We start from the raw sequence: 25106 nt of genomic DNA on the forward strand, positions 1-25106 counted from the left end.
TCACTTGGCAACTCTACACAGCCATCACTTGTACATCCCCCGTTAAGAATACGATTGTAAACAAAGCACTCTCGCGCTCTACGGCATGCTGGTGTTCTATCACACTCATTTTTTGTGGCGCGTGCTCTCGCAGTATGTGTGGGTGTTGAAGTAGCGCCACACGCTGTAGCAACACACAAGCACACACACATACAGTGTAGAAGCAGTTGGTGGCAGAAGCGCCAACCAGAAGCGCATGTGTTTTGACTGCGCCCCAATGCGGCAATGCACTTGCCCTACCAACAATAAGTGACAGAACACAACGCGGACGCTGGCGCTGTCACTAACAACGCCGCGCAGCCGTTGCTCTCACAGCACACGAGTGACGGTGCTCACATGTGAACAAGTGTACATATGTTAATTCAGTATCTGACAGCATATACACAACGGTTTTGCGCTGGCACGCCGATACAAACACATACACACACACACATGCATGCGATGTGTAGATATTTACTCATTTGCTTGCGCTCGCTCGCTCACTGCCTCGTCAAGCTGGGGCAGCCGAAAACTCTGTTGGAGCAATCAAGATTCAGTCAGTTTTCAGAAGCGTTGCGCTGCGTTGTAATAACAGAACATAAAAGAAAGAAGTGCGGAGCGGTTGTGCAGGCACCGAAATTACTCATTAAATGAATGTGAATAAATGCAATGATAAATGGGAAAAAAGCTAATAAGAAATGCAATAATTGAGTTGAATGTGAAAAAACGTGCATTAAATGAATGATTTCAATTGAATTAATTGAAGATAGAATCCCTTATAGAGCAAACAAAAGCGTGAATAGTTCGTGTGTGCCTGGGCGTATGTGTGGCACAGTGTGTGTGCGTGTATGTGCGTTGGGAATTGAAGTACTCGAAGAAAATCTTTGCTCGCTGACTGCTGTTGGGATACACTTTTGGGTGGCGGCGCAAGCAAACAGCAACAGCAACAGCGACAACAACCACAACAACCACAACAACAACAAGTGAAACAATAACAACGATATTGAAGCGCGCTGTTTGTTGTTTTTGTGGAGTAGTATACTAAGTGGAAAATGTGTATGTGCCAGAAAGTGAAACGAAAACGGGAACACGCCTTTTGAAGCCAGCATAGGCATCAACCACCAGCTATCAGCCAGCAACTAGCTGCTATCCGCTAGTGTGCTAGTCAAGCAGCTCCCAAACGCTAGCTGCCCTCAGCGCTGCAACCAAAGCGAGCAGGAATTTCAAGCGCAGCCTTAAATGGTAGGTTAGCCTAGAAAAAGTTAACTGCGAAAGTCGTTTAAATGCAAAATTCAAATCGCTATTAGAATTAATAATATGCACAAATACAATATTATGGGAAAGTATATGTATGTACATATGTATGTATGCACGTACTTTATTCATTTTAGTTATGCAAATAGTTGATTAGTGTTATTGTTGCGCTTCATGTGAGTCATTTTACATACATACATACTTGTTTGTATGTATGCATGTATTTTTGTTGTTGCAAAAAGTTAGGAAACAGCTCTAGAAGTAAAAACTAAAAATTTGCATACAGGTTTTAATACAAAATGAGCAACGGTTTCCCATATAAATATGTACAGGTATATGCAAAAATTAACTAATAATTTAAAAACAGTATATATAGTTTTTCTTTTTTTTATACCCTGAACAGAACATATTAATTTTGCCACGAAATTTGTAACAAGGAGTTGTCGGATATATGTACATATATAAAAATCATCATAATGAACTGAGTCGATTTTGCCATTCCCTTATATACGGTAGTCGAAAAAGTATTTTCGTATTTCTAATCAAATTACAATTTATTTATTGTTATTTATAATGAACCAAATATGTACTATTTTGGTTGACCACTTTTTGCCATTTTTCCACTAAACACATTATTCTTTCATTGTAAAACTTTTCTGGTTTCTCGGTGAAAAACTGCGAAAAGTAATTTTCACATGCTTCTCTTGAAGCCAACTTTACTCCATTAAGAGAGTTCTGCATTGACCGAAACATATAGTAGTCCGATGGTGCGAGGTCAGGGCTATATAGTGGATGCATCAAAACTTCCCAACCAAGCTCTCTCAGTTTTTGCCGAGTCATCAAAGATCTGTATGATCTAGCGTTGTTCTGATGGAAGACGAAGCCCTTTCTGTTGATCAGTTCTGGTCGTTTTTTTCGATTGCTTGCTTCAATCTCATCAGTTGTTGACAGTAAAATGTAGAATCAATCGTTCGACCAGGTTGGAGCAGCTCATAGTGGATGATTCCTTTCCAATCCCATCAAACACTCAGCATAACCTTTCGAGGCGTCAATCCTGGCTTTGCGAGCATTTGTTGAGTTTCACCACACTTGGACTATGATCTTTTTCGCACATTATTATCGTATTTGATCCACTTTTCGCCTTTTGTTACCATTCGCTTCAGAAATGGCTCGATTTCATTTCGTTTCAACAAAGGTTAATTCAGTCCATTAAATTTTTCACAGACGAATCATGTGATACCCAAACACGGAGCTTCTTTATGTAGGCAGGGTTTTTTAAATGGTTCAAAACCGTTTGATGATGAGTTTTAAGTTCCTTAACGATGCCATGCCTGCTTATGTGACGGTTCTGATCAATCTTTTCTATAATTTCATTGACTTTTTCAACGATAGGTCGACCAGAGCGAGGTGTATCTTTCACATCGAAATTTCCAGCGTGCGAACCATTGTTGTGCTACACGAACTGATACACCATCGTGTCCGTAAACTTTACAAATTTAATTGGTGGCTTGCATGCAAATATAGCAAATTTCTTTATTATTTTCTCTCATTTTTGAACAGCTATAACTTTTTTTCAACTTCCCCGAATTTAATTTTTTTGAAATGGAATTTTTTAGAATGAAGCTTAAAATCTTACCTTTCCAGCGCTATATAGTATGACACAATGTGATTGGTAGCACTAGAGATATATGACAAAATACGAAAAGACTTTTCGACTACCCAATCTAACTATTTCATATTGATTTTGAAGGCACTGAAGGGCTTAACAGTTTGTTAGTTAGTGAACACATCAGCAAAGTTCCTGAGCTGATTCGGCCAACTCGTTAAACTATTACTTTTTATAACTACTTGAACGGGTCTAGACCCTGATGATATTAGCGCAGTACCTCAGCGAAGTTTTACTGAGTGAATCAGTCATTTGACGTAGGTGGTTCTAATATTTATTATTTTTTCTACATAGATGTGGACACTGTAACTTGTCCTAACTGTAAATTGTAGTACCGTCAGAAATTTTTAGTAAATAAATGTCAAAAGCATCAGTAATAAGCACATTCTCACCGAAAATGTTTGCAAAATCGTCATAAATTAGTCAATAAAAAACTTCCATATAACTATGAAGTATGCTGAAATCAACCACGCCCTTTATACGCATCAATATCATACATGCATCCTTTATCTAAGAGAAATTAAACACTTAAAATACTATTTTTACTTCTTAAGGAATGCAGTTGTGAAATCGACCGATGCTACAGTCGTTTTCTAAGCTGTGATATTCTCAAAAAGAGTACATGATGTATTTGAGTTATTAAACTGCTTGTTAGGTTTACTAATGTAGCCATAATTGACACCAAAAATATGCTTATACACAATATGGAAGAGTAAATTTCTAAAAACATTTGTTGACTCAACATTTCCTGCACTTTTTTTGCATGCGATTCGTTTCAGAATCATTTTCATCTCAAATAAACCGAAAGCTTTGTTATTGCTTAAGCAATTCAGTAACTCTGTTTCTGCGCGTGTGTGTTTGTGCGCTTACGTTTGTGTACCTACTCTAGGTCAATATCCTTTGACCCAGTTTCAACAATGCTTTTCCGCATCCGAGTCGTTCACGCTTCCAACACATACTACACACACACACCACTAACCAGCTATATACATATGCATATGCATATATATTGCACACAGATTTCGAAAACCGATGTCAAATTTTGTGGTTATTCTTTGGTCATATGCGAGTAATTTGATGTCACAAATAATTTTATGATTGCCAGTTGCTTGGCGCTCAAATTACATATTCATTTGTGTTCGTGTCGAATAAATCAAAATTACCGTTGCATGCTGCCCTCGTCACGGCGCGCATTGTTCGCGTGGGCGCGTAATGTTTGAACAAGCAGCTGCTCGACGGCGACTTGTCTTTCGTTGGCCCGTTCAATTTGGCTGCCTGCCCGTCTGCTCGGCCGAACGGCGCTGCAAAGTATACTACAATTATTTGTGCACGCCATTTTTTATGCCAATATTTTTACGTTTATATGTATGTATATGTACATATTTACCGAAGTGACAATCTGATGACCTGTCGGTTAAGCGTAGTCGAATTTCGCCCAGCCGACGGGCTGTCTGCTTGACTATCCTTATCAAGCGCGCGCACACATACTCATGTTTTCAGTTTGCACTACTACTCGCAGCCGTGTGTACTCCAAAAGCAAGCCACATGCGCGCAGCAGCCTCCACAGCCCGCACCCTGAGCCGACCAACTCTCTTTCTCTCATTCCGGCTCATACTAACACATCTGTGTTTACTCCTTATCGGCCATCGCTTCGCATAGTCGCCGCTCTCTCGCGCCCACCTTGTGCCTGAAATTGTATTTGTAAACGTCCACCGCATTTTAGCGTAGCGTAGAAAATCGTGTTGCATGCAATTTTTTGCCACTTTTCCATTACTTCGTCGTCGGTTTCCATTGTCTGTCGTGTAATGTCGTTACACGTTATTGGGAGTTGTCCCATTGATGCCTCGTATTTGTTAGCCTACCCTAAACGCGTTTTGTTGTCTACTTGTTTTATTGTTTTATTTGGAGTGTCCTTTTATTCATGGAACACCTAACCTACCTTCGGTTTGATTTGAGTGTGTGTGCTTTGCTTGTACGCACGAAAACGCAACCACATACAAATTAGTATTTTATATACATACATACATCTACTACATATCGTCACCTAAAACGCAAAATAACGTAACATCACTTTTCATAAGTTTACAGGTGAAGGAAAAACGATATAATAGAAACCCCTCATATTCAAGCAGTTTGAGTTTTGGTTATATGTCTATTGATTATCACACACTCATTTTGAAACATAATTTGAGTTTTGGTTGTATATCTGGTTACCAAATGGTTATATATTGGCTATCATACACTCATATTCAAACAGTTTGAGTTTTAGTTATAAAATGGTTATATATTGGTTATCACACACTCATTTTGAAAGAAATTTTGAGTTTTGGTTATATATCTGGTTACCAAATGGTTATATATTGGTTATCATACACTCATATTGAAACAAAATTTGATTTTTGGTTATAAAATGATTATATATTGGTTATCATATACTCATATTCAAACAGTTTGAGTTTTAGTTATAAAATGGTTATATATTGGTTATCACACACACATTTTGAAAGAAATTTTGAGTTTTAGTTATAGATTTAGGTATAAAATGGTTACATATTGGTTATCACACACTCATTTTGATTTTTTTTAATTTGTGTTTTGGTTATATACTTGGTTAGAAAATGGTTATATATTGGTTATCATGCACTCATATTGAAAAAAAAATTATGTTTTGACTATAAAATGATTATATATTGGTTATTATACCTGACAGCGATTTTCGTTTTTTTTATGATACGCTGTTTTGCATTTTAGGTGACGATATATTGCATACAGTTTAAGCGCCTTGGCGTATGCAGCATTTAAAAATATTAAATTCAGTTCATAGTTTTGTGTCCCTTCTTAATCTTGGAATTATTGGTGGATACCTGCACAAACAACTATTATTTACATTTATTAACATACAAAAATTGGGGATAAAGGACTTACATCTGTACAATATTCACATAAATAAATTATATAGTGGTGATTTTTAAAGGATATCTTTGTTTATTTCTATCCCACTGAAAGATATACTGAAATTTCTGACATAGATATTATACTTTTTCCTTGTGTTAACAAGACCGTCGTAATAACTTGTTTATTGCTGATATCCTGAGATGAAGAAGTGATATATTAATATTGAGAATTATATGTATAAATGCAAGATAGTCCATCAGCTTTCGAAATATCGATCTGAAATTTCGCAAACGCCTTTTTATCGCCCGTGACAGGCGATATCAGACTTCTATAATATATAGCGCCCATACAAACTGAGGAATTCAATTTAAGTCCTTGTATTCGACAAAATGTCTTCAGGAAATTCGATACAGACTGCATTTCACGACAATCCCACAATCTCCCAATGAAATAACGAGACGATATAAATCAAGTCCTTGTATGGAAATCTTTTTTATTTGAAAATATATCTTCGACGTTAACGTGTTTTTGTTTTAATTAACAAAGTACTGTGGTGTGGTGAATGTCATTATCGAAAAGGTGTTGAATTAAACCCCTGGAACAGGTACAATGGGCCTGCTTGCTGTGAATTAGGGATGCAACAGAAACTACCTCAACAAAGGCTCTGGAGGTTATCGTCGACATCCGGCCAATACACATACAAGTGAGGAGGTGTGATGTTTACGCCCAGCTAGCTTACTGTTTTAGACCATAAAAGACAAACTAGGCGTCACTACGGGCATGGTGTCATACTCGACCCTGTTAATGAACACGGGTTAAGCTGCCAATGCGACCGAGAAAATGCGATATGAAAAAATAAAAATTTTTCCCCAGCAGAAAATATTGGGCCAATAATTATGTGATCGATGGTTCCAACAGCAAAATCAACATATTCACTGACGGATCAAAGGTTGAAGCTAAAACAGGAACGTGCTTGTTCTACAGGAATCCATATGCAGAAGGCCGAAATTGTGAGCACAGCAGAAGGTACCAAGTGGGCTTCTGCTCTCACCAGCAAATCAATAAATATTCTTGTAGATATTGGATAGCTGATTAAGACTATCCGTAATATCCGGCTATACTAAGTCTCACTGTGTTACTAAGTTATGCAAGCAGGCAATACCTGTGCATTTAGAAGGTAACTGAGTTAATTTCATGTGGGTACCCAGTCACATAGGAATAGGAAGAACTAAAGTAGCAGACAAGCTGGCGAACTCGGAGACAGCTGGAGACAGAATTCCTCTAAGCTGTCCCACTTATTCAACTCCTTCAAAGGTTGTTGGAGGCAATGAACCCAGAGAGGTGTTAAATTATGCAAGCAGGCAATAACTAGACTTTTAACAGCTAACTTAGTTAATTTCATCTGAGTAGCCGGTCATATAGGAATAGAAGAAGCTGAAGATGATAGATGAGCTAGCCAGCTCGGGTGCAGCTGGAGACACAATTCCCCTAAGCAGTCATTCAACTCTTACAAGGGTTTTTGGAAGCAATGGACCCTATAGGAACACCTCAGGTTTTGTACTCAAGCAACACAGGGCTTACCAAAAAGTTACTTTGGGTAGTGTTGATGGTGTACAGACCAAACCTACCTACTTCTTGACAAAAGCGAGCTTTGCAACACTTTAAGCGTCATTATAGGGCAACCCTTAAGATCCCACCTTTAGAAAATGGGAGTGGATTCGGCGAAATGCAGAGCCTGCGCGGAGGATGATATAAAGCTGGAATATTATCTATGCGCATACCCAGCATTTAGCTGGATGAGAAGAGGACTATTCCACTGCTCCCAATAATCCATCACAAGAGACAATGCGCAGCTGGGGTGGAAAAATTCAGTTTTTTTTACCAAATTCACCATGTTTCTGGATACGGCTTAAATTGCTTACACACGGGAGCAAAACGGGCCTAATGGCCACTTAAATGAGTCCGACATGCGTGCGCCTCCGTTTTCAACCAGCCAATTTACCTGAATTGTGTCAAAATTTAGTTTTTATGCAGGAATTTTCAAAACTACCACAAATTTTTTGAATTTTTCTTTATATACTTAGAGGCTAATTACCTTGCCTTACATATAACCCCTTCACATGTATTGGTGTATGTTTGTTTACGTTTGGGCTAAAGTACTTCACTCTATTTACACTTCTTATCAACACTTTTTTCATGTAAATATTATCATTTGGAGGTGTTAAGTATGTACCACACTTACATATATACAAATATTTACAACACAATGCGTGCACACACTCCCACCTAGTATAATGGGTTGTTTCGACTTACTATATGTTTAGAAATATGCACACATTTCTATTTATATCAAGTCGCGTGTGATTCTACACCTCCACAACTTTATATGCATTTGTATATTGGTTTGTTTGTATGTTTGTAAGCTGAGCGTATTTGTTTATTCTTGAAGTCTATAGAATGCTATTAACATTTGCTATTAATGTTTGTCTTAAATTGTTTGTTGTTTTGTGGCACGCTACCATTTATTTAACACTCCATGAATGCCACACATATTTCGAAATTATCTAGCATCACATATACATACATCTATATTTATAAATAAATTTTTTTTTACCTAATGATTTTATTCTCTTGGGCTTCTTCAAAGCAGACAATTTTCATTAATCTCAAGGGAAGGCCGTACACACCCTAAAGCTATTAGAATTATAGTGTAGTGACTCAAATTTTAAGGAGTTCTTGGCAATAAATTGATTGAAGACAAGAATGTTTGAATGCTTGTGGTATATAATTAATTTGTATCATCCTTTTATGAAATGGTTATTTATTATTTGAAATAATGTCATATTACGTCAGGCATTACGCTTGCCATGTTAGCTACACATTTCGCAAATGTTTGGTTAGGTTATAGTTATACGTACATCTAGATATATAGGATGATAAAAGAAGGTTAGATAATATAAATGTTGTGAGTTTTTGAAGACAAATCTCCTCATCCATTGTCAAATGCGCCCGAAACGAATTGGCTAGTGGCGGCTTTAGTTTCTGCAGATTGCTTCATAGGTCAGTAAGTTTTTTAAACAACGCAGTGCTTCTCCATGCATTTTACTGGAATATTTTAAATATGAATTGATAGAATTTGAAGCGATTGCATAAATGGTACAAAGCACCTCATTTCTGTTTTCCATAGATTTGAAACAGAGAACAGCTTTTTGAAAGTTCTGGGGTCTATGCACAACACCGGTTTCCCAGTATCAAATTGGGAGAGATCAATACAAACCCATCAATATTTAATACATCTTCACCGCAACTTCTCCCGGCTACTAACTCGCAATCCAGAAACTGGATCATACGCTTGTAGAACTCCCACATGTGATCTAGTGAGTGATGCCCAGTGCATACTAATATTATGGAGAGAACACTTATCCAGCCTGCTGAACGGCAGTGAAAGCATAAGACCAGGAGATGGTGAACCCAATTCCCCAATCGAAGACGATGGAGCGGACGTTCCATTGCCCGACAATGATGAAATTCGAATAGCAATTACCAGTCTGAAAAACAACAAAGCGCCGGGGTCGATGGATTGCTGGCCGAACTATTTAAATACGACGACGAAGAACTGATAAGGAGCATGCATCAGCTTCTTTGTAGAATATGGTCGGACGATTGAAATTTAAGTGTGCTCTGCCCAATACGCAAAAAGAGTGACCCACAATCTGCGCCATCTACCGTGGGATAAGCCTCCTCAAAATCGCAAAAAAGGTTCTATCGATCGTATTGTTTGAAAGATTAAGGCCACCGTCAGCAAACTGATTGGACCTTATCAGTTTGACTTTAGGCCTGGAAAATCAATAACTGACCAGGTATTCACCATGCGCCAAACTTTTAGAAAATTCCCGTGAAAAGAGAATCGACACGCACCACCTCTTCGTCGATTTCAAGCTGACAGCACGAAAAGGAGCTGCCCTTATGCCGCCATGTCTGAATTTGGTATCCCCGCAAAACAAATACGGCAGTGTAAGCTGACGCCGTGCAATACCAAAAGCTCTGTCAGGATCGGCTATGACCTCTCTGAGACATTCGATACCCAACTGGGCTTCCGCCGATGCGCCTCTTTTTCGTGCGACTTCTTCAATCTACTGTTGGAGAAAATAATTCAAGCTGCAGAACTAAATAAAGAAGGTAACATCTTCTTAAAAAGTGTACAGCTGCTGACGTATGCCGATAATATTAATATCATTGGCATTAACAACCGCGCCGTTACTTCTGCTTCAGAATCGATAAAGAAGCGAAGCCAATGGGTCTGGTGGTGAACGAAGGCAAGACGAAATATGTCCTGTCATGAAACAAACAGTCGTCACACTCGCTACTATGCTCTTACGTCACTGTTGACAGTCATAACTTCGAAGTCGTAGGTTATTTCGTCTTTCTTTCAGCCAGCATTAACACCAACAACAACGTCAGCCTCGAAGTCCAACGTAGAATATGTCTTGCCAACAGGTGCTGCTTCGGACTATGTAAGCAATTGAGAAGGAAAGTCCTCTCCCAACGAACAAAGAACAAACTCTATAAGTCACACATTATTCCCGTTCTGCTGTATGATGCAGATGCATGGGCGATGACAACATTTTCAAGAAAAAGGTTCTGCGGAAGATTTATGGTCCTTTGCGTGTTGGCAACGGCGAATATCGCATTCGATGGAACGATGAGCTATATGAGATATACGCTGACATTGACATAGTTCAACGAATTAAAAGACAGCGGCTACGCTGTCTAGATCATGTCGTCCGAATGGACGAAAACACTCCAACTCTGAAAATATTCGACGCAGTAGCCGCCGGGGAAGCAGAGGAAGAAGAAGACCTTCACTGCGTTGTAAAGACCAGGTGGAGAAGGACCTGGCTTCGCTCGGAATCTCCAATAGGCGCCATATTGCGAAAAGAAGAAACGACTGGCGCGCTGTTGTTAGCTCAAATTAAACGCGTTTTTCTTGAACTGTATTTTCAAAGATTTCTCGCGAACTGCTCAACCGATCGTAATAAAATTTTACACTGGTCTTCAAGATACAAATTACGATCAAGATACAAATTTAGGTCTTAATTAAAACACAGCTTTTTCTTTTTACTTCGGATGATCCTGTAAGAAGTTCTGTTGCCAATAAAGAGATTCCTTTTTCCCGAGGGACTGCTGAAATGACGTCTTAATAACCAGATTTTAAATATGTTCCTTTGAAAATTACATAAAATCTTTGAAAAATTTGTATCATTGGAATAAAAAGGAGAGTTTGAATAAAATATTTAATTTTCATATGAAAAAAAAGTTATTGAAAATAGACCGTTTTCGTTCGAGGGTAACTGGGTTTCCCTAAAAACTGGGTTGATACATTTTATACACTCATTTATATTGGAATATAAAACATAATTTCTCTACTATTATTATTCCTTTGAATTTCTAATTCTTTACTGCGACTTTACATTTCTTCCTTATTGATTTACAGGTTGTTATACAGTTACCAACCAAACATTAACAATTCACGAATTCACCTCAGTCACTGACTAGTCATTATGGGTAAGGATCAAGAGTTTTTGGAAGCAGCACGCAATGGCAACATCACCTATATCGAAAAAGTACTCAATCAGCGAGCAAAACGCGCCGGTCCGTTAGCCAGTTTGCGACGTGGACCCGGTGTCAATATACAGGACAGCGGCGGTTATTCGGCACTGCACCATGCCTGTCTCAACGGACACAGCGACATAGTGCGGCTGCTGTTGAACAACGAAGCTTCACCTAATCTGCCCGATTCACGTGGCTCGTCGCCACTACATTTAGCCGCTTGGGCGGGCCATCAAGACATAGTAAAAATGCTGCTAACACATCCCTTCAAGCCGGCGCTGCCAAATTTACAAGTAAGTGCCCAGTTGAAAACAAGAAGTGACTTCTTATAGTAGTAAAATTTATTTTTCTGTACTTGCAGACCATCGAAAACGAGACACCATTGCACTGCGCCGCACAGCACGGCCATACGGGCGCTTTAGCGGTGCTCTTGGCACATAATGCCGATCCGAACATGCGTAATTCACGCGGTGAAACGCCACTTGACTTGGCGGCGCAGTATGGCCGTCTGCAGGCCGTACAAATGTTGATACGCGCTCACCCGGAATTGATCGCACACTACAGTGTGGCTGCGATTGAGGGTGGCGACACCGGCATTGTGGGCCAGCAATATCAAAAATCGCGTCGATCGTCGCCACTACCACACTCCGGTTCGGTTTCCACACCGTCACCCTCTTCGCCATCGATTACTTCTTCGCCCGTGACGCCAACGCGGAATATCTTCCCGCACACCTGTCTGCATGTGGCTAGCCGTAATGGACACAAGAATGTGGTTGATGTGTTGCTCGCTGCTGGTGTAAGTGTTAACTTGCTCACGCCATCGGGTACGGCGCTGCATGAGGCCGCGTTATGTGGCAAGGAGTCGGTCGTGCGTACGCTACTTAGAGCGGGTATTGATTTGAATGCGACCGACGCGGAAGGCCGCACTGCATTGGATATACTCAAGGAGTTTCCACCGCATGTGACTAAGCATATTATTGCTGTCATAAATAGTAAGTCTCAAGAGACGAGGAAACTGGTTTATAATTTTATAGATATTATATGCAATATTAGTACTCAAAATAAATAATGAAGCAAAGTAAACCTATTCGAAGGCACTAGCGGTCAAATAAGAAGGTTTCTCGTTTTGAAAGTGGTTCGAAGTTGACCAAAGTCTGATTGTTATAACGACTTTGTAAAAGTGTTTTAGAATATTTAATTGCATATTTTCTAATCATTCCTGCTCTTTAACTCTCACCTACTTCTAGTGTCCTTTCTTAGTTTATTCCACCTTTGTATTACAGATTTTCGCAATCAAATGGATATGGACGTGGATAGCGACGAGGTGGTCGTCTTTCGTCATCAACAACCGCCACCGCCACCACAGCGCCAAAGCAGCAGTCTAAGTCACTATCAAAAACAACAACATAACAATCACTACCACTTCAATTCGAACAATCATTTACTCAATCACGCACACTCGCTACAACAGTCTTCCACATTCAACAGTAGCAGCAGCGCAGGCGGTAGTGGTGGTGGCAACACCCTTGGCAGTGTTGGTAATAACAGTAAACAACGTTATGGCACAAATCTTAATGGCGGCAAATCGCTGGATAGCGGTCTTCAGCCGGATCATTATGCCGTCGTGGGACGTGGTGGCTATCACGAAGTGAATTCTCCTGTGCACAGCACCTCCAATAACTCTCAGAAGTATGTTAACAGCGGCATGAAAGCGCTTTCTTTTTTATTTGTTGTCATCAAGCACTTGGTTTCATTGATACCGCATGCTCAGAATACTTTTTTTTCAGTGTAATATTATTTTACTGTGTTGCAATAATTATAATTTATTATGCAATTAATTTTACTAACTATTTTATATGTATTCGCATGTTTTCCATATTATGTTCATATGTAAAAATTATTAAATCATTATTATTTACGTACTTCACATGACATTTGTACTTACTCTTAATTAAAAGTATGTTTTTAACTTTAACTAATTATATTTTAAATGTTTTCAATCATTCTTATTAATTATTTTGTAAATAAAATTATAAGTTATGAATTTTAAAACTAAACTCTGTTGATCTTAAAGTAATCCATATAATTTAAGACTACTCGCTAATATGATGTCAACAATACAACTGTTAAGCGTCATCGCAGTATCTCTCATATGCATTAGAGTATCTCTTATATGCATGAGAGCAACTGTAATAGTGAGAAAGTACCTATATGTGTTTATTTGTGCTTATTTGTGTGGATTTTGCTAATACAGGGTTTTCCAAAAAGTTTTTTTAGCGTGAATTACAATAATATAACACCAACCAAACGACCTTTACGACTACTTTTGCAGAAGCGAATTCGAAGAAACCAATTTTCTATTACTTTTCCACTAAATCAAGTAGTATGCCATGAATAGCACGTTCAGTATTGAGTTCTAAGGCTTGAAAAGAGCCTGGTTTACTGCTAAAGACCAATGACTTCAAAGAACCGCACCAGATGCTTCACACAACTTCTTAGAAGCCATTCAATATCACAACTTCTTGAAATAATCAAATCTCCAAACTTTTCACGCAATAATTCGCTTGTTGCACGTGCTGTTTGACACGTAGCCCCGTTTTGTTGGAACCAGATATTGTCGAAATCAACTTCTTCTAATTGCGGCCATAAAAAGTTGGTTAACATCGATCTATATTAACCACATTTAAAAGAAGTACGGATCGATGATTCCACCATGCCAAAAACCACACCAAACTGTCAATTTAGGTGAGTGCAATGGTTTTTCTTCGCAACAAAATCGACAATTTAGTTTATTTACCGCACCACTCAGATAAAAGTGAGCCTCATCGGAGAAGATTATTTTCTTAAAAAATCGTAATCGGTTTCAGGTTGTTCCAAGCCAAAATCAGCAAATTCACGACGTTTACGGTGGTACATAGCTTCAATTCTTGAGTGTGAACAATTTTATATGGATGCAAGTCCAAATCCTTTCTCAAAATCCGCCAGTTTGTGGTTTGAGACAGTCCCAATTCTTGAGAATTGGGTTTTGGAATCGACAAATTGCAACTCTTGCCTGAACGGCAGCAATATTTTCGTTACTTCGAGCGGCTCTTTGCCTTATTGGCATTTGAACTTTATGTAAGGTATCGTAAGAGTTGTTATCACCTCATCTTCTTCTATACAGTTTCTGCAAATGGCGTCTGGTAAGATTTCCTTACAGCATGGACGCCAATAGGGTAATGGTCAGTAAAAAGACCCACAACTAGGAAAAGGCTGTTGCGACAGCGCATGTACCGATGGTGGCCCAGGGCTGGCCAAGCTTCCGCGAAACCCAGCTTTCTAGTAGTAGAATACAAGAGGATACGGGAGCACCGACCCGCTCCCATTCTACCGATAGCGGTTCTAGGGTGCCTTTCTTCGTTAGCTCATTAGCTTCACAGTTTACTGCGATTCCGCTATGGCTTGGCGTTCATACAAGACTTATCACAAAGCCACTCGATGCTATTGATAGCGAGGTTTGGCACTCCTCGACCAACCCTGAACGCACTGTTAATGAATTCAAGGCTAGTATCGAGGTGAAAGAATAAACTTTTCTCTGAAGGAGGTTGCACTCTGGAGCAGCAGATCTACTACTACTTTAATGGCTGCAACCTCGTCCCGAAAGACACTCCGTACCTGATATATTTGATGAAAATATATTAATAGACGCATGCAAATGTGATTACATATAGATGCATTCCTCATCAATAAATCTATAGATGCACCTAAGATAACCTTAAAAGTTCTCGAGTGTACCGGCTATTTCATGCTACATTTTAATAGACAAGATTCCATAAAGAAAAATTGGATTTTCAATGGAAAGAAAAACCGATTCTGCCAAGCATTTTGTTTGGTTAGGTAAGGGTAAGAGGTCGATCCTAAAATGGATCTCACTTAAACAGCTTAGAAAACTGGTACGTAATTGGACCTAAAAGACTCTTATATACTGGATCATTGGATCCTTTGAAATCGATTTTTTTTTATATTCATTTTGATGCTAAGAAAAAGTTAGAGGGTTCTGAAAGAAGTATGCAACGAACTGAAAACGTGGTAAAAGTTTTTTAATTTCAAAAATTAAGAGAATACTATATATTTAAGTAATCTTAATTTGTTATTGAGATCCAGACACATGGTCTCTATAAATTATCTAAATAGCATGATATTATGAAACGTCACCTATTTGAATGATCATATTTAAGTAAGACTAAGATCCCAACAGAGTTGTAGTTAAGCACTTTTTTGCAACATACCTACACTGAACACGATAATTCAATTTTTGCATGGACACAATTTCTGAATAATTCAAAATCTGTTGATTCGCATTAAAAAAATTCAGTGATCTCATTGAAAATCTTAATGAAATTTGCATTTACCACACATTCTATGCCACCTTACGCTCACGACCTTACTACAATGTACTTGGCATTCTTAATTATCTTGTGTAGTGAAATGGGCGTGAGTCCATCATCGTCGATGAGTAGTTTTGAGCCAGTCTCGGTGTCACCACGTTCACGCTCTTCAACGGGTAAGTTGCATTATATATAAATGTATTATATTTAACTAAAAAATCTTAACGCCTGTTTTACACACTTGATAGGCGGCATTATCGGCATGACAGTTAACAATCCTATGCATATGAGCACTTTTGCGCCTGGCGCGCCACCCAAAAAACCGCCGAGACGAAACTTATCGGTTTCGCCTACCCACTCAGGACAACAATTTAGCTACACATCGCCAAATCATCAACAACAACAACAATCACAACAACGTACACGACAACCACACCACAGCCCCTCAGCAGAGAGTCCTCATGGTGGACATCAAAGTCACGGTAGTGTGGGCGGCATGAGCTTCGATGAGACCGCACAGTTGCGCGATCGACAGAGAGGCGAACGTCTATACGCGAGCGCTCGGGAGAGTACACGTTCTACAACAGGCGCATTGTTGGCGTCGAGCTCTAGTACATATTTTTTAATTTAAGCTGAGGTCCACAATTTAACTACAATTTTCTTTCTTTAGATGATATGTTGGAGCGTATGAACTATAGCAGCGAAGAACGCGCCGAGTCTGTAGAAGGGCTGGCTACCTCGAACTCAATGAAAAGACCACTGAACAAGTCACGTGACGTGAGCACCGAAATTATTAATTGCGAGAATCCAACACTGAAGTCTTACAATCCAAATCGGAAGCTCAAAAGGAATCGCAACAGCTAGTACGTATCTATTTGAAGTTGAAAAGAACTACTATCACCAGGAATGTATTATTTATAAAACCGTATTTCAGCTCATTAAACATCAGCGACACCAAAGAGAATAAGAATGTCGAAAAGCCGCAAATACCGCTCAGTCCGACAAACTATCAGCAACCGCCGACACCCGATCACCCGCCACCCTCTTCAAGTCAAGCCGAACGCACCATACACGAGCGCATACGACCGCTCAGCATGGAGTACAAGCGGCGGTCAGCACTCATACAGCTACAACAACAGCAGAAACAGCACAGCAAAAGTATGATCGATTCGAGTACATCACCGGCCAAGCACTGGCAGTCTGCGCTCATACCAACGCCGACCTTTGATTACCCCGTCGGCAATCTGTCACCGAAGCAAAGTGCCAATGCTTCACCCACAACGACACTGTCTAATGCGCGACGTAGTGGTGGCGGCGGCGGCGGCATACAAGGCTCCTCCGGTTCGCTTAGTTCAAGCGTCTCACTTTCGGATCACAGCATCTCCACCGATTGTGTAGAAGAATTCGTAGGCGATGCGCCGTTTGCGGGACTCTTCAAGGGTTCGAGTGTGAATTTGCGACATGAGAAGCGTACAATGGGTAATCGTAAACTCGTCATACCCACGACAACACGAAGCGCTTCCGCATCTGCAGCCGAGGGTCAACAACCACAACGAACACGGCCGCCGATACCAACCAAACCGGTTTTGCCCGAATTCAACAAAATGCTCAAATCTATAACCGTAAGCGCTAAAGACTTAAAGACAACAGGCAATCAGGAAGGTTGTGATGAAACCGAAACCCGTAGTGATAATACTAGTCGGTTGAGTCAAAATGTAAGTATCTGCTTGGAGGGTGAAAATGCGAATGGAAATGAAAATGCGAATGATGCAAATAATGGTAATGGAAATGAGGATATCGAGGCGGCGCTGTCGGCAATCACAACAGCCACAACACAAAGCAGTGGCATACTCAGTCCCTTCAACGCCGAAGAGGCGCGTAAGAAGATTTCAGAGATAATCGAGTCTTTCGGTAGCGGTATACTGAATACGACTTTAACACCGACAAACGATATCGATTTGGAGTTTGATGAGAGTATCGAACCAACAGAACGGCGAGAGTTGGCTGTGCGTTTACGAAATGCGGGATTGCTGCACTTGGAACGCATGCTCTTCGAGAATGGCTACGACAATTTTAAATTTATGGTTAGTAAAAAGACGTCTTCTATATTTTTACGAAAGCAAATGAGGTTTAAACGTATCGCTAATATCTTACAACAATTTTTCAGAATGGTGTCTTTGAAACAACCGACACACAACTGATGGATATACCGAAGCCAGATGCAAATAAATTGATCGCATTTGTAAGCACATTACCGAAGGCGGAATTTCAACCACAAATTGTGGGTGTAAATAAAGAAAGGCAACGAAAACCCGATAACAACGGTGATGCCAACACAGAGAAGAAAGGTGTGACGACGCTCAGCGAATGGCTGCAGAGTATCTGTCTACCCGAGTACATTGAATCTTTCAGGTAGTGTGAATTGCATTTCACAAAAAAAAAAAATATATCACAAAACTAAATAACGGTACTCTGTATATCTCGCAGCAAGCACCTGTACAATACCATCGATAGCGTCTGCGGAGTATGGGATGTCGAACTGCAGACGGTGCTAGAAATCAACAAGCTGGGACATCGTAGACGTATACTCCAATCGGTTGCTTATATAAGGCAAATACGAGAGCCAAATAAAACAGAAAAGAGTGGCCAGAACGAAAACAACGAAATACCAAAAATGGCTACAACCGTGAATGGTGAAACACAACGGCAACCACAACAGGCGCAGCCTCAGCAGCGCACCTCAATTACGGGTTACAGAAAAAATCGGTAAGCCTTTTCAGACTAATGTATTATGAAAATTTGTTGACTCTGTCGTAACCCTGTCTGCAGACCTGCACCCCAGCCGCCTTGTGAAAAGCCACAACAACAGCCGCAATTGCAAATACGCGCACCATCGGAACTACTACTCGGGCTACCAGCAAATTTACGCACAAAATGGCGACATTCGGCGAATGTTTTGCTTAACGAACAAATCAAATATGAAGTTTATGTGAGTACAGATTCATAAATATCTTGATTATCTTTTTTTTTGGCTTACCCCCTTTTTTGTTGGAATAAAAATATAGAATAAATTGAAAATATTTTTCTTACAGAATAAATTAAGTAATAGCTATTTATTCTCTAATTATTTTATTGTTCCACAGTATCTGGGCTCGACGGTTGTGAAGGAGTTACGTGGCACCGAATCAACGCGTAAATCCATACAAAAACTGAAACGTGATGAAGCCGCCGAACAACAGCGTTCTGGCAAAGTGAACCGAAAGAAACCGGCGCTAGTCTGTTTGGCTATCTCGCATTTAGGCGTGGAATTTATCGATGTGAACAGCAAGGTTAGTTAAAAAAAACACAGTTTTTGGCAAAATTCGTTTTTTCATATTCAACATAGTTCCCTTCGAGTGTGATACACCGATTATAGCGACCCTCCATCTTTTCCATACCATTTTTGTAGTTCAATTTGTCCTTTGCTTTTGCGATATAGGCCTCAGTTTCGGCGATCACCTCTTCATTCGACGAAAATTTCTTCCCAGCGAGCATTCTTTTGTGTTCTGAGAGCAGGAAATAGTCGCTGGGGGCTAGATCTAGAGAATACGGTGGATGCGAAACCCAAATCATAGATTTTTGTCATCGTTTTCACTAACTTATGACACGGTGAATTACCTTCGTGAAACACTTTCTTTTTCTTCAAATGCGCCTGTTTTTCAGTGATTTCGTCCTTCAAACGGTACAATGTATGTAATAGTCGCTGTTGATGGAAGAAACATCATTTTTCAAGGTAGTCAATAAAAATTATTCCATGCGCATCCCTAATACAGACGACATAACCTTGCCAGCCGTTTTTCCACGCTTTGGAGCAGGTTCATCCTGTGCAGTCCACTCTGATGACTATCGGATTAGACATCGCAGTGAAATGATGGCGCCATATTTCATCTATTGTTACATATCGATACAAAAACTTGGGTTTATTACGCTTGAACTTCTTCAAACACTACTCCGAATCATCAACTCGTCGTTGTTTTTGGGGAAAATTGAGATCGCGTGGCACCCATCTGCACAAAGCTTTCACATAGTATCGAGATCCTTATATCTCAAACAAAAAATCCAAAACTATTTTGTGACTTTTTTGATGTTTTCGTTGGTAACAACTGTCGCCAGTGTCTCAGAACTCGTCATCAAGCCAAGCTCCTGCTTCAACTGCATTTTTTTCCTTCAAAAAGCAATATTTTGTCAACACCCGATATTCTTTTTTATACACAATCCCAGCGTGGACGAGCCCTTCTCAATTTTATAATTCCATTGAATGGTTACCCGCACTTTCTCTGCTACTACAAGTAGGAGAGGGTCCTTTCATCTGGCACGGGCTTCCTTCAATAATCTCAGGGCGGAGTTATTTCAGAACAAATTCCTTTAATCCCCATTTCCAGTTGCTCAAAATACTACATAGCCTCACTGAACCTAACTCATAATAAATAGAACGTGTCTGCTACCCCATTTGCACCTACATCTGTGCAGAAAGCATCACTGCTCTGGAAATATTTTATTTACCAGAATTTTGTGTCAGCATTTCAACCTACTGATACGATTGCGATCTCAGATATATCTAGTGTTTTTTTGTAAATATTCTGCTTTTATAAAACACATTTTTAACACTTTCAGCAAACGATTTGTGAACATGAAATCCAAAATATTAACTGCGCTTGCCAAGACTCGGACGATTTGAGGCATTTCGCTTACATCACCAAAGAGTTGGACGTACACTACTGCCATGTTTTCTATGTCGAGGGTGCGGTAAGTAAAAGCGCTCGATTTTATTGCTAATTTATGTAGTTTTCTATATGTGCATACTACTTATAGTGTCCGATATCTCCCAAGTAGTGTTTTTTTTTCAAACAGCCCCGGAAGTTTGAGTTTTCGCTCTAAAAAATTGGTTAAAAAAACGTGATTTAGACACGGCACAAATAGAAAATAAAAAGATTGTTTACGTTAGATCGCCTTTTAGTGCTAAAACCTAAAATTCAGCGGCCCTTTACAAAAAGGAATCAATATTCCAGTCATTTAGTAAGTTCACCTCGGAATTCGATATACCCATATATATGTCTGCAAATACTTGTATAACCTAAAGTTGTCTCAAAACCTATATATGGTAGGGTATACCTAGCGATAGCGATTCCCAAGGGTATACCTACCATATGTAGGTTTTGAAAAAAACTTTAGGGTGTCAATATACAAGTATTTACAGACATATAAATGGGTATATCGAATTCCGAGATTCTTACCTAATTTAAGCTTAAATGACTGGACTACAAAGTGAGAAATAACGGGCAACCTAATGAATATACTGTGGGCAAAAATAGTAAACTTTATAATTTAAATTTCTTGATTGGTATGACTGTCAGTGACATCCGTGCCAAATGTCACATCCCTCGGTAGTAATTATTTGTAGCCAGCAAGTGGTTTTGATTGGTACAAATCAACATCGACTGACGATCAACACGTCAATAAAATAAACGAATTTGTGCTTGAGAATCGACAATCAACAGTCAGAGATCTTACTGAAATCGTTGGAATATCGGAAAGATCAGTGAAAGCTATTTTGAAAGATTTGAACGTCGCGTCCCATTAACATCTGTGAAACAATGCTTTCCGACTACAAGGATATTGTAAAACGTATTATTACTGGCGATAAGTCTTGGATCTATGCTTACCACCCGGAAACAGACGATCAATCGGCTGGCAAAGGTGACCCGAAGCCGAAAAACCACGTCCACGAAAGTCAAAAATCAAGGTTATATTTACAGTTTTCTTCGATTATCAAGATGTTATGCGCTCCGAATTCCTTCCGACCGGCCTAGCTGTCAATAAGGGAGACTATTTGAGTGTTTCTTTTGCATGGCCACCACGCTTGCAGAAGTCCAGACTTGCCAACTTCCAAAATTTGATTTTCAATAAATCGATTGTAACATTCGCTGTGTGGCTTGTGGCGTCGTCCTGTTGGAACCACATATTGACGAAGTCCATATCATCCAATTCGAGCCAAAAATATTCGGTTATCATTGAGCGATAGCGATTCCCATTCACAGTAGCGTGCCAGTCTTGATCATCACTTGACCCATGGAATACGTGTGGATTGCTGCTTGACCATTAAATCATATTTGACTTATTGACGAAGCCATTCAGCCAGAAATGAGCCTCATCACTGAAGATGATTTTTCGATGAAAATCCGCATCCATTTCTAGTTGTTGCTCAGCCCAATTCACGAACATGCGACGATTCTGGAGGTCAAGCGGCTTCCGTTCTTGCGTTAATTTGATCTTGTAAAGATGTAGGCCAAGATATTTTCGCAAAATTCGCCACAACGACGTCACAGAGATGCCCAACGCTTGAGAACGACGTGTGAGAGACTGTTTTGGGTCTTCCTCAATTAATGCGGTAGCGGCAGGAATATTCTCGACACTAGGGGTACTTCTCTGTCTCACTGGCAGGGGATACAAATTTTTCCACTAGACGCTCGTTTTGACAAGACGATTATAACGACCATAAATTGGACCTAGCGCTCTTAAAAATGAGGCCACTGACTCGGAATTTCGGTAGTAAATTTTAATTTTAATAATTTCGACTCGTTGTCGGATCGTATATCTTTCCATAATGAAATGCAAACCTTACTGAAGAGAAATGTCCGAAAGCGAAAAAATATGGCTGCTGTCCTTATTGGTCTACTTTGTAAGGTCCCTATCGAAAACCCGTTATTAAAAAAACTTTAAAATTATAAACAAAGTCTTACTATTTTTTGCCATAACAATATCACATATATTTGATAATTCATGCAATTTACTGAAGTAGTCTCCACTTAAGCAATATTACATTTTCACCCCACAGGATTTGGCCACCGATATCATACTCACGCTGGGACAAGCCTTCGAGGTGGCCTATCAGTTGGCTTTGCGAGACGGTATTACAACGACAGCAACGACCGTGTTCAGCGGCAATTCATTACTCAGTGGCGCCAAAACTGCCGAAACCGGTGCAGTTGAGTGAACACACATAAGCCGAGAGCAACGCAGAGAAGTGGAAGCAAAGAAATATTACTGTTAAATTACTAATTAGCTCAAAGGAATGTTATACAAGTACGAAATAAGCATATATAAATTGAATCTAAAAAAGTTTAAATTAAAAAGAAAAATTAAAAAAATTAAAACAAGAGGTTTAGATGTATGTATAATGCGCTGTTAGCTGAATTCTGCAAAGTACTGTTAAGTGAAAATCGTTATGGCAAGATACATATTTATGTTAAAAAAAATACAGATTCCATTATAAAAAATTGTTGCTTAAATGAGAAAAAGAGAATGTAAGATAACAATCTAACTTAAGTTAAGTGCATAGGACAAAACTTAAAGTAAACAAAATGCATTTTAATCAAATTTAGTTTTTATTTATTAAGGATTTTAGCGAAGTTTTCAATATTTTTAGCGCTGCTAATATAAAGCTTAAATTTTAAAAACAATTTTAATGGTTTTTTGTACACAATTTTAACGGTAACAATATTTTATACCAACACCAAAGCAAGCTTAAAGTTCTTAAGACTTCATTTTTTACAGCTGAATGGATATTTATAATAATTAACAATTTATTAACACAAGCGTTGCTAACAAATATTTACAAAATCTTAAACAATTTAATGTTTATTACATTTTATAAACTAAAATATCAAATTATTTCACTCGCATTTGCTTCGTTTCTCAAATCCTCATCAAAAACTCATAATCAAAATATTAAAAAGTAAATAATAATTAAATTAAACCTCGTCACTTCTACAAGACTGACAGTTTATAAGATTACGGGTATCATATAAAGACAGTCACTAGTTATTGTTCCCCAATTAAAGTAAAATATACAAGTAATTTAATCATATAATTAATTACGTAAGCTCCATATTTATGTATGTATAAGGTCTGCATTATGAATAATATTTTCAGTATTTGGAAATTCACTTTTTGAAAGAATTTTGTTTAGGTTATTAAAAGGTTTCAGTTTTGCGCGATTTTTGCCGTGCAACAAAGTCACGCTTTCAAAGTTTGCAATATAATCAATTAGATATTTATTAAATAAATAATATACACATACATATATAAGTATAGGCAAGTATGTATTGGGTAGTCGAAAAAGTCTTTTCGTATTTTGTCAATAGATGTCGTTGCAGTCGTATATCTACAGTGCTACCAAACACATTGTGTCATACCAAAGGTGAGATTTTAAGCTGCATTTAACCAAAAAAAATTAAATTTGGGAAAATTGAAAAAAAAAAGTTACATATGGTCTGAAAATAATGAAGAGATTCGCTATATTTTAAAGTTTTTGTATAAAAAAATGAAAAGAATGCCACGCAAGCCACCAATGAAACTTTTGAAGTTTACGGAGACGATGCTGTATCAGTTCGTACAGCACAACAATGCTTCGCTCGCTTCCGTTCTGAAAATTTCGAAACTTCGATTTACACTAATGAAAGTTTTACAGTGATAGAATAATGTCTCTAGCGGTAAAATTGCAAAAAGTGGTCGACCAAAATGGTACATATTTGTTTATTTATTTATTAATATAAACATATAAAAAAATAAATTGAAGTTTGATTAGAAATACGAAACGACTTATTCGACTACCCAATATTATAGTAAATGATTGATTAGCTGCGGTTCGTAATAAAAAATTTAATTAACTCAATACTTTTTTCTATACAACTGAGCTTTTGTTAGAGCTTTCGCTCATTTTTGCAATCTGAGCTTAAATATTAACCAGCAAACCGTGTACGTTCCTCTATCTAATAATCAAGCATTTAAATTTTCGCACCAAAAATATTTACGTACAAAATAATTATTTTTCTTCGGAAATTCACAGCAGCCAAAACGCCGAGTCTTAAATACACATAACAGTTTAATATAGCAGTTTAAGACACGAAAATAAATAAGTAAAATTAATTCACTAAAATAAAAAAACAAAAAACAGTAATAAAATGTTATATGCACTTTGAGGGGTTATATCAATTTCCAAGTCAGAAAAAACGTTTTTTGAGATTTTTTTTTGAAGTAGCATTTTTTTTAATATTATTAATAAAATGTACATTTGCAGTATTTAACATTCATTTTGAAAAAGTTTTAATTCCCTTGATGTCATAGCCGTTCTCCAGGAAGATCTCCGAAAAAAGTTGGTTGGCGGTGAGCACGATTTTTATGCATCCAAAAACCGAAAAGCTTGTTATTATTACAGAAGAATACAATTAATGATCGAGGAGTACACAAAATTTTGA

The 25106-nt window shown here is 38.6% G+C and overlaps 1 protein-coding gene across 1 annotated transcript; it reads left to right on the plus strand.

Moving 5' to 3' along the window:
- The first annotated feature begins 594 nt into the window (after positions 1-594).
- Positions 595-23291, plus strand: LOC120782452 (ankyrin repeat and SAM domain-containing protein 1A). Its single transcript, XM_040114740.1, has 14 exons — positions 595-1260; positions 11328-11736; positions 11805-12435; positions 12727-13132; positions 15907-15986; positions 16059-16421; positions 16481-16673; positions 16745-17894; positions 17978-18222; positions 18298-18576; positions 18640-18799; positions 18954-19139; positions 20464-20595; positions 22685-23291. Exons 2-14 carry the CDS (start codon positions 11395-11397, stop codon positions 22841-22843), a joined length of 4326 nt encoding a protein of 1441 aa, XP_039970674.1. The 5' UTR covers positions 595-1260; positions 11328-11394; the 3' UTR covers positions 22844-23291.
- Positions 23292-25106: the final 1815 nt, after the last annotated feature.

The sequence above is a fragment of the Bactrocera tryoni genome, chromosome 1, assembly GCF_016617805.1.
Source record: "Bactrocera tryoni isolate S06 chromosome 1, CSIRO_BtryS06_freeze2, whole genome shotgun sequence".
Taxonomy (NCBI): domain Eukaryota; kingdom Metazoa; phylum Arthropoda; class Insecta; order Diptera; family Tephritidae; genus Bactrocera; species Bactrocera tryoni.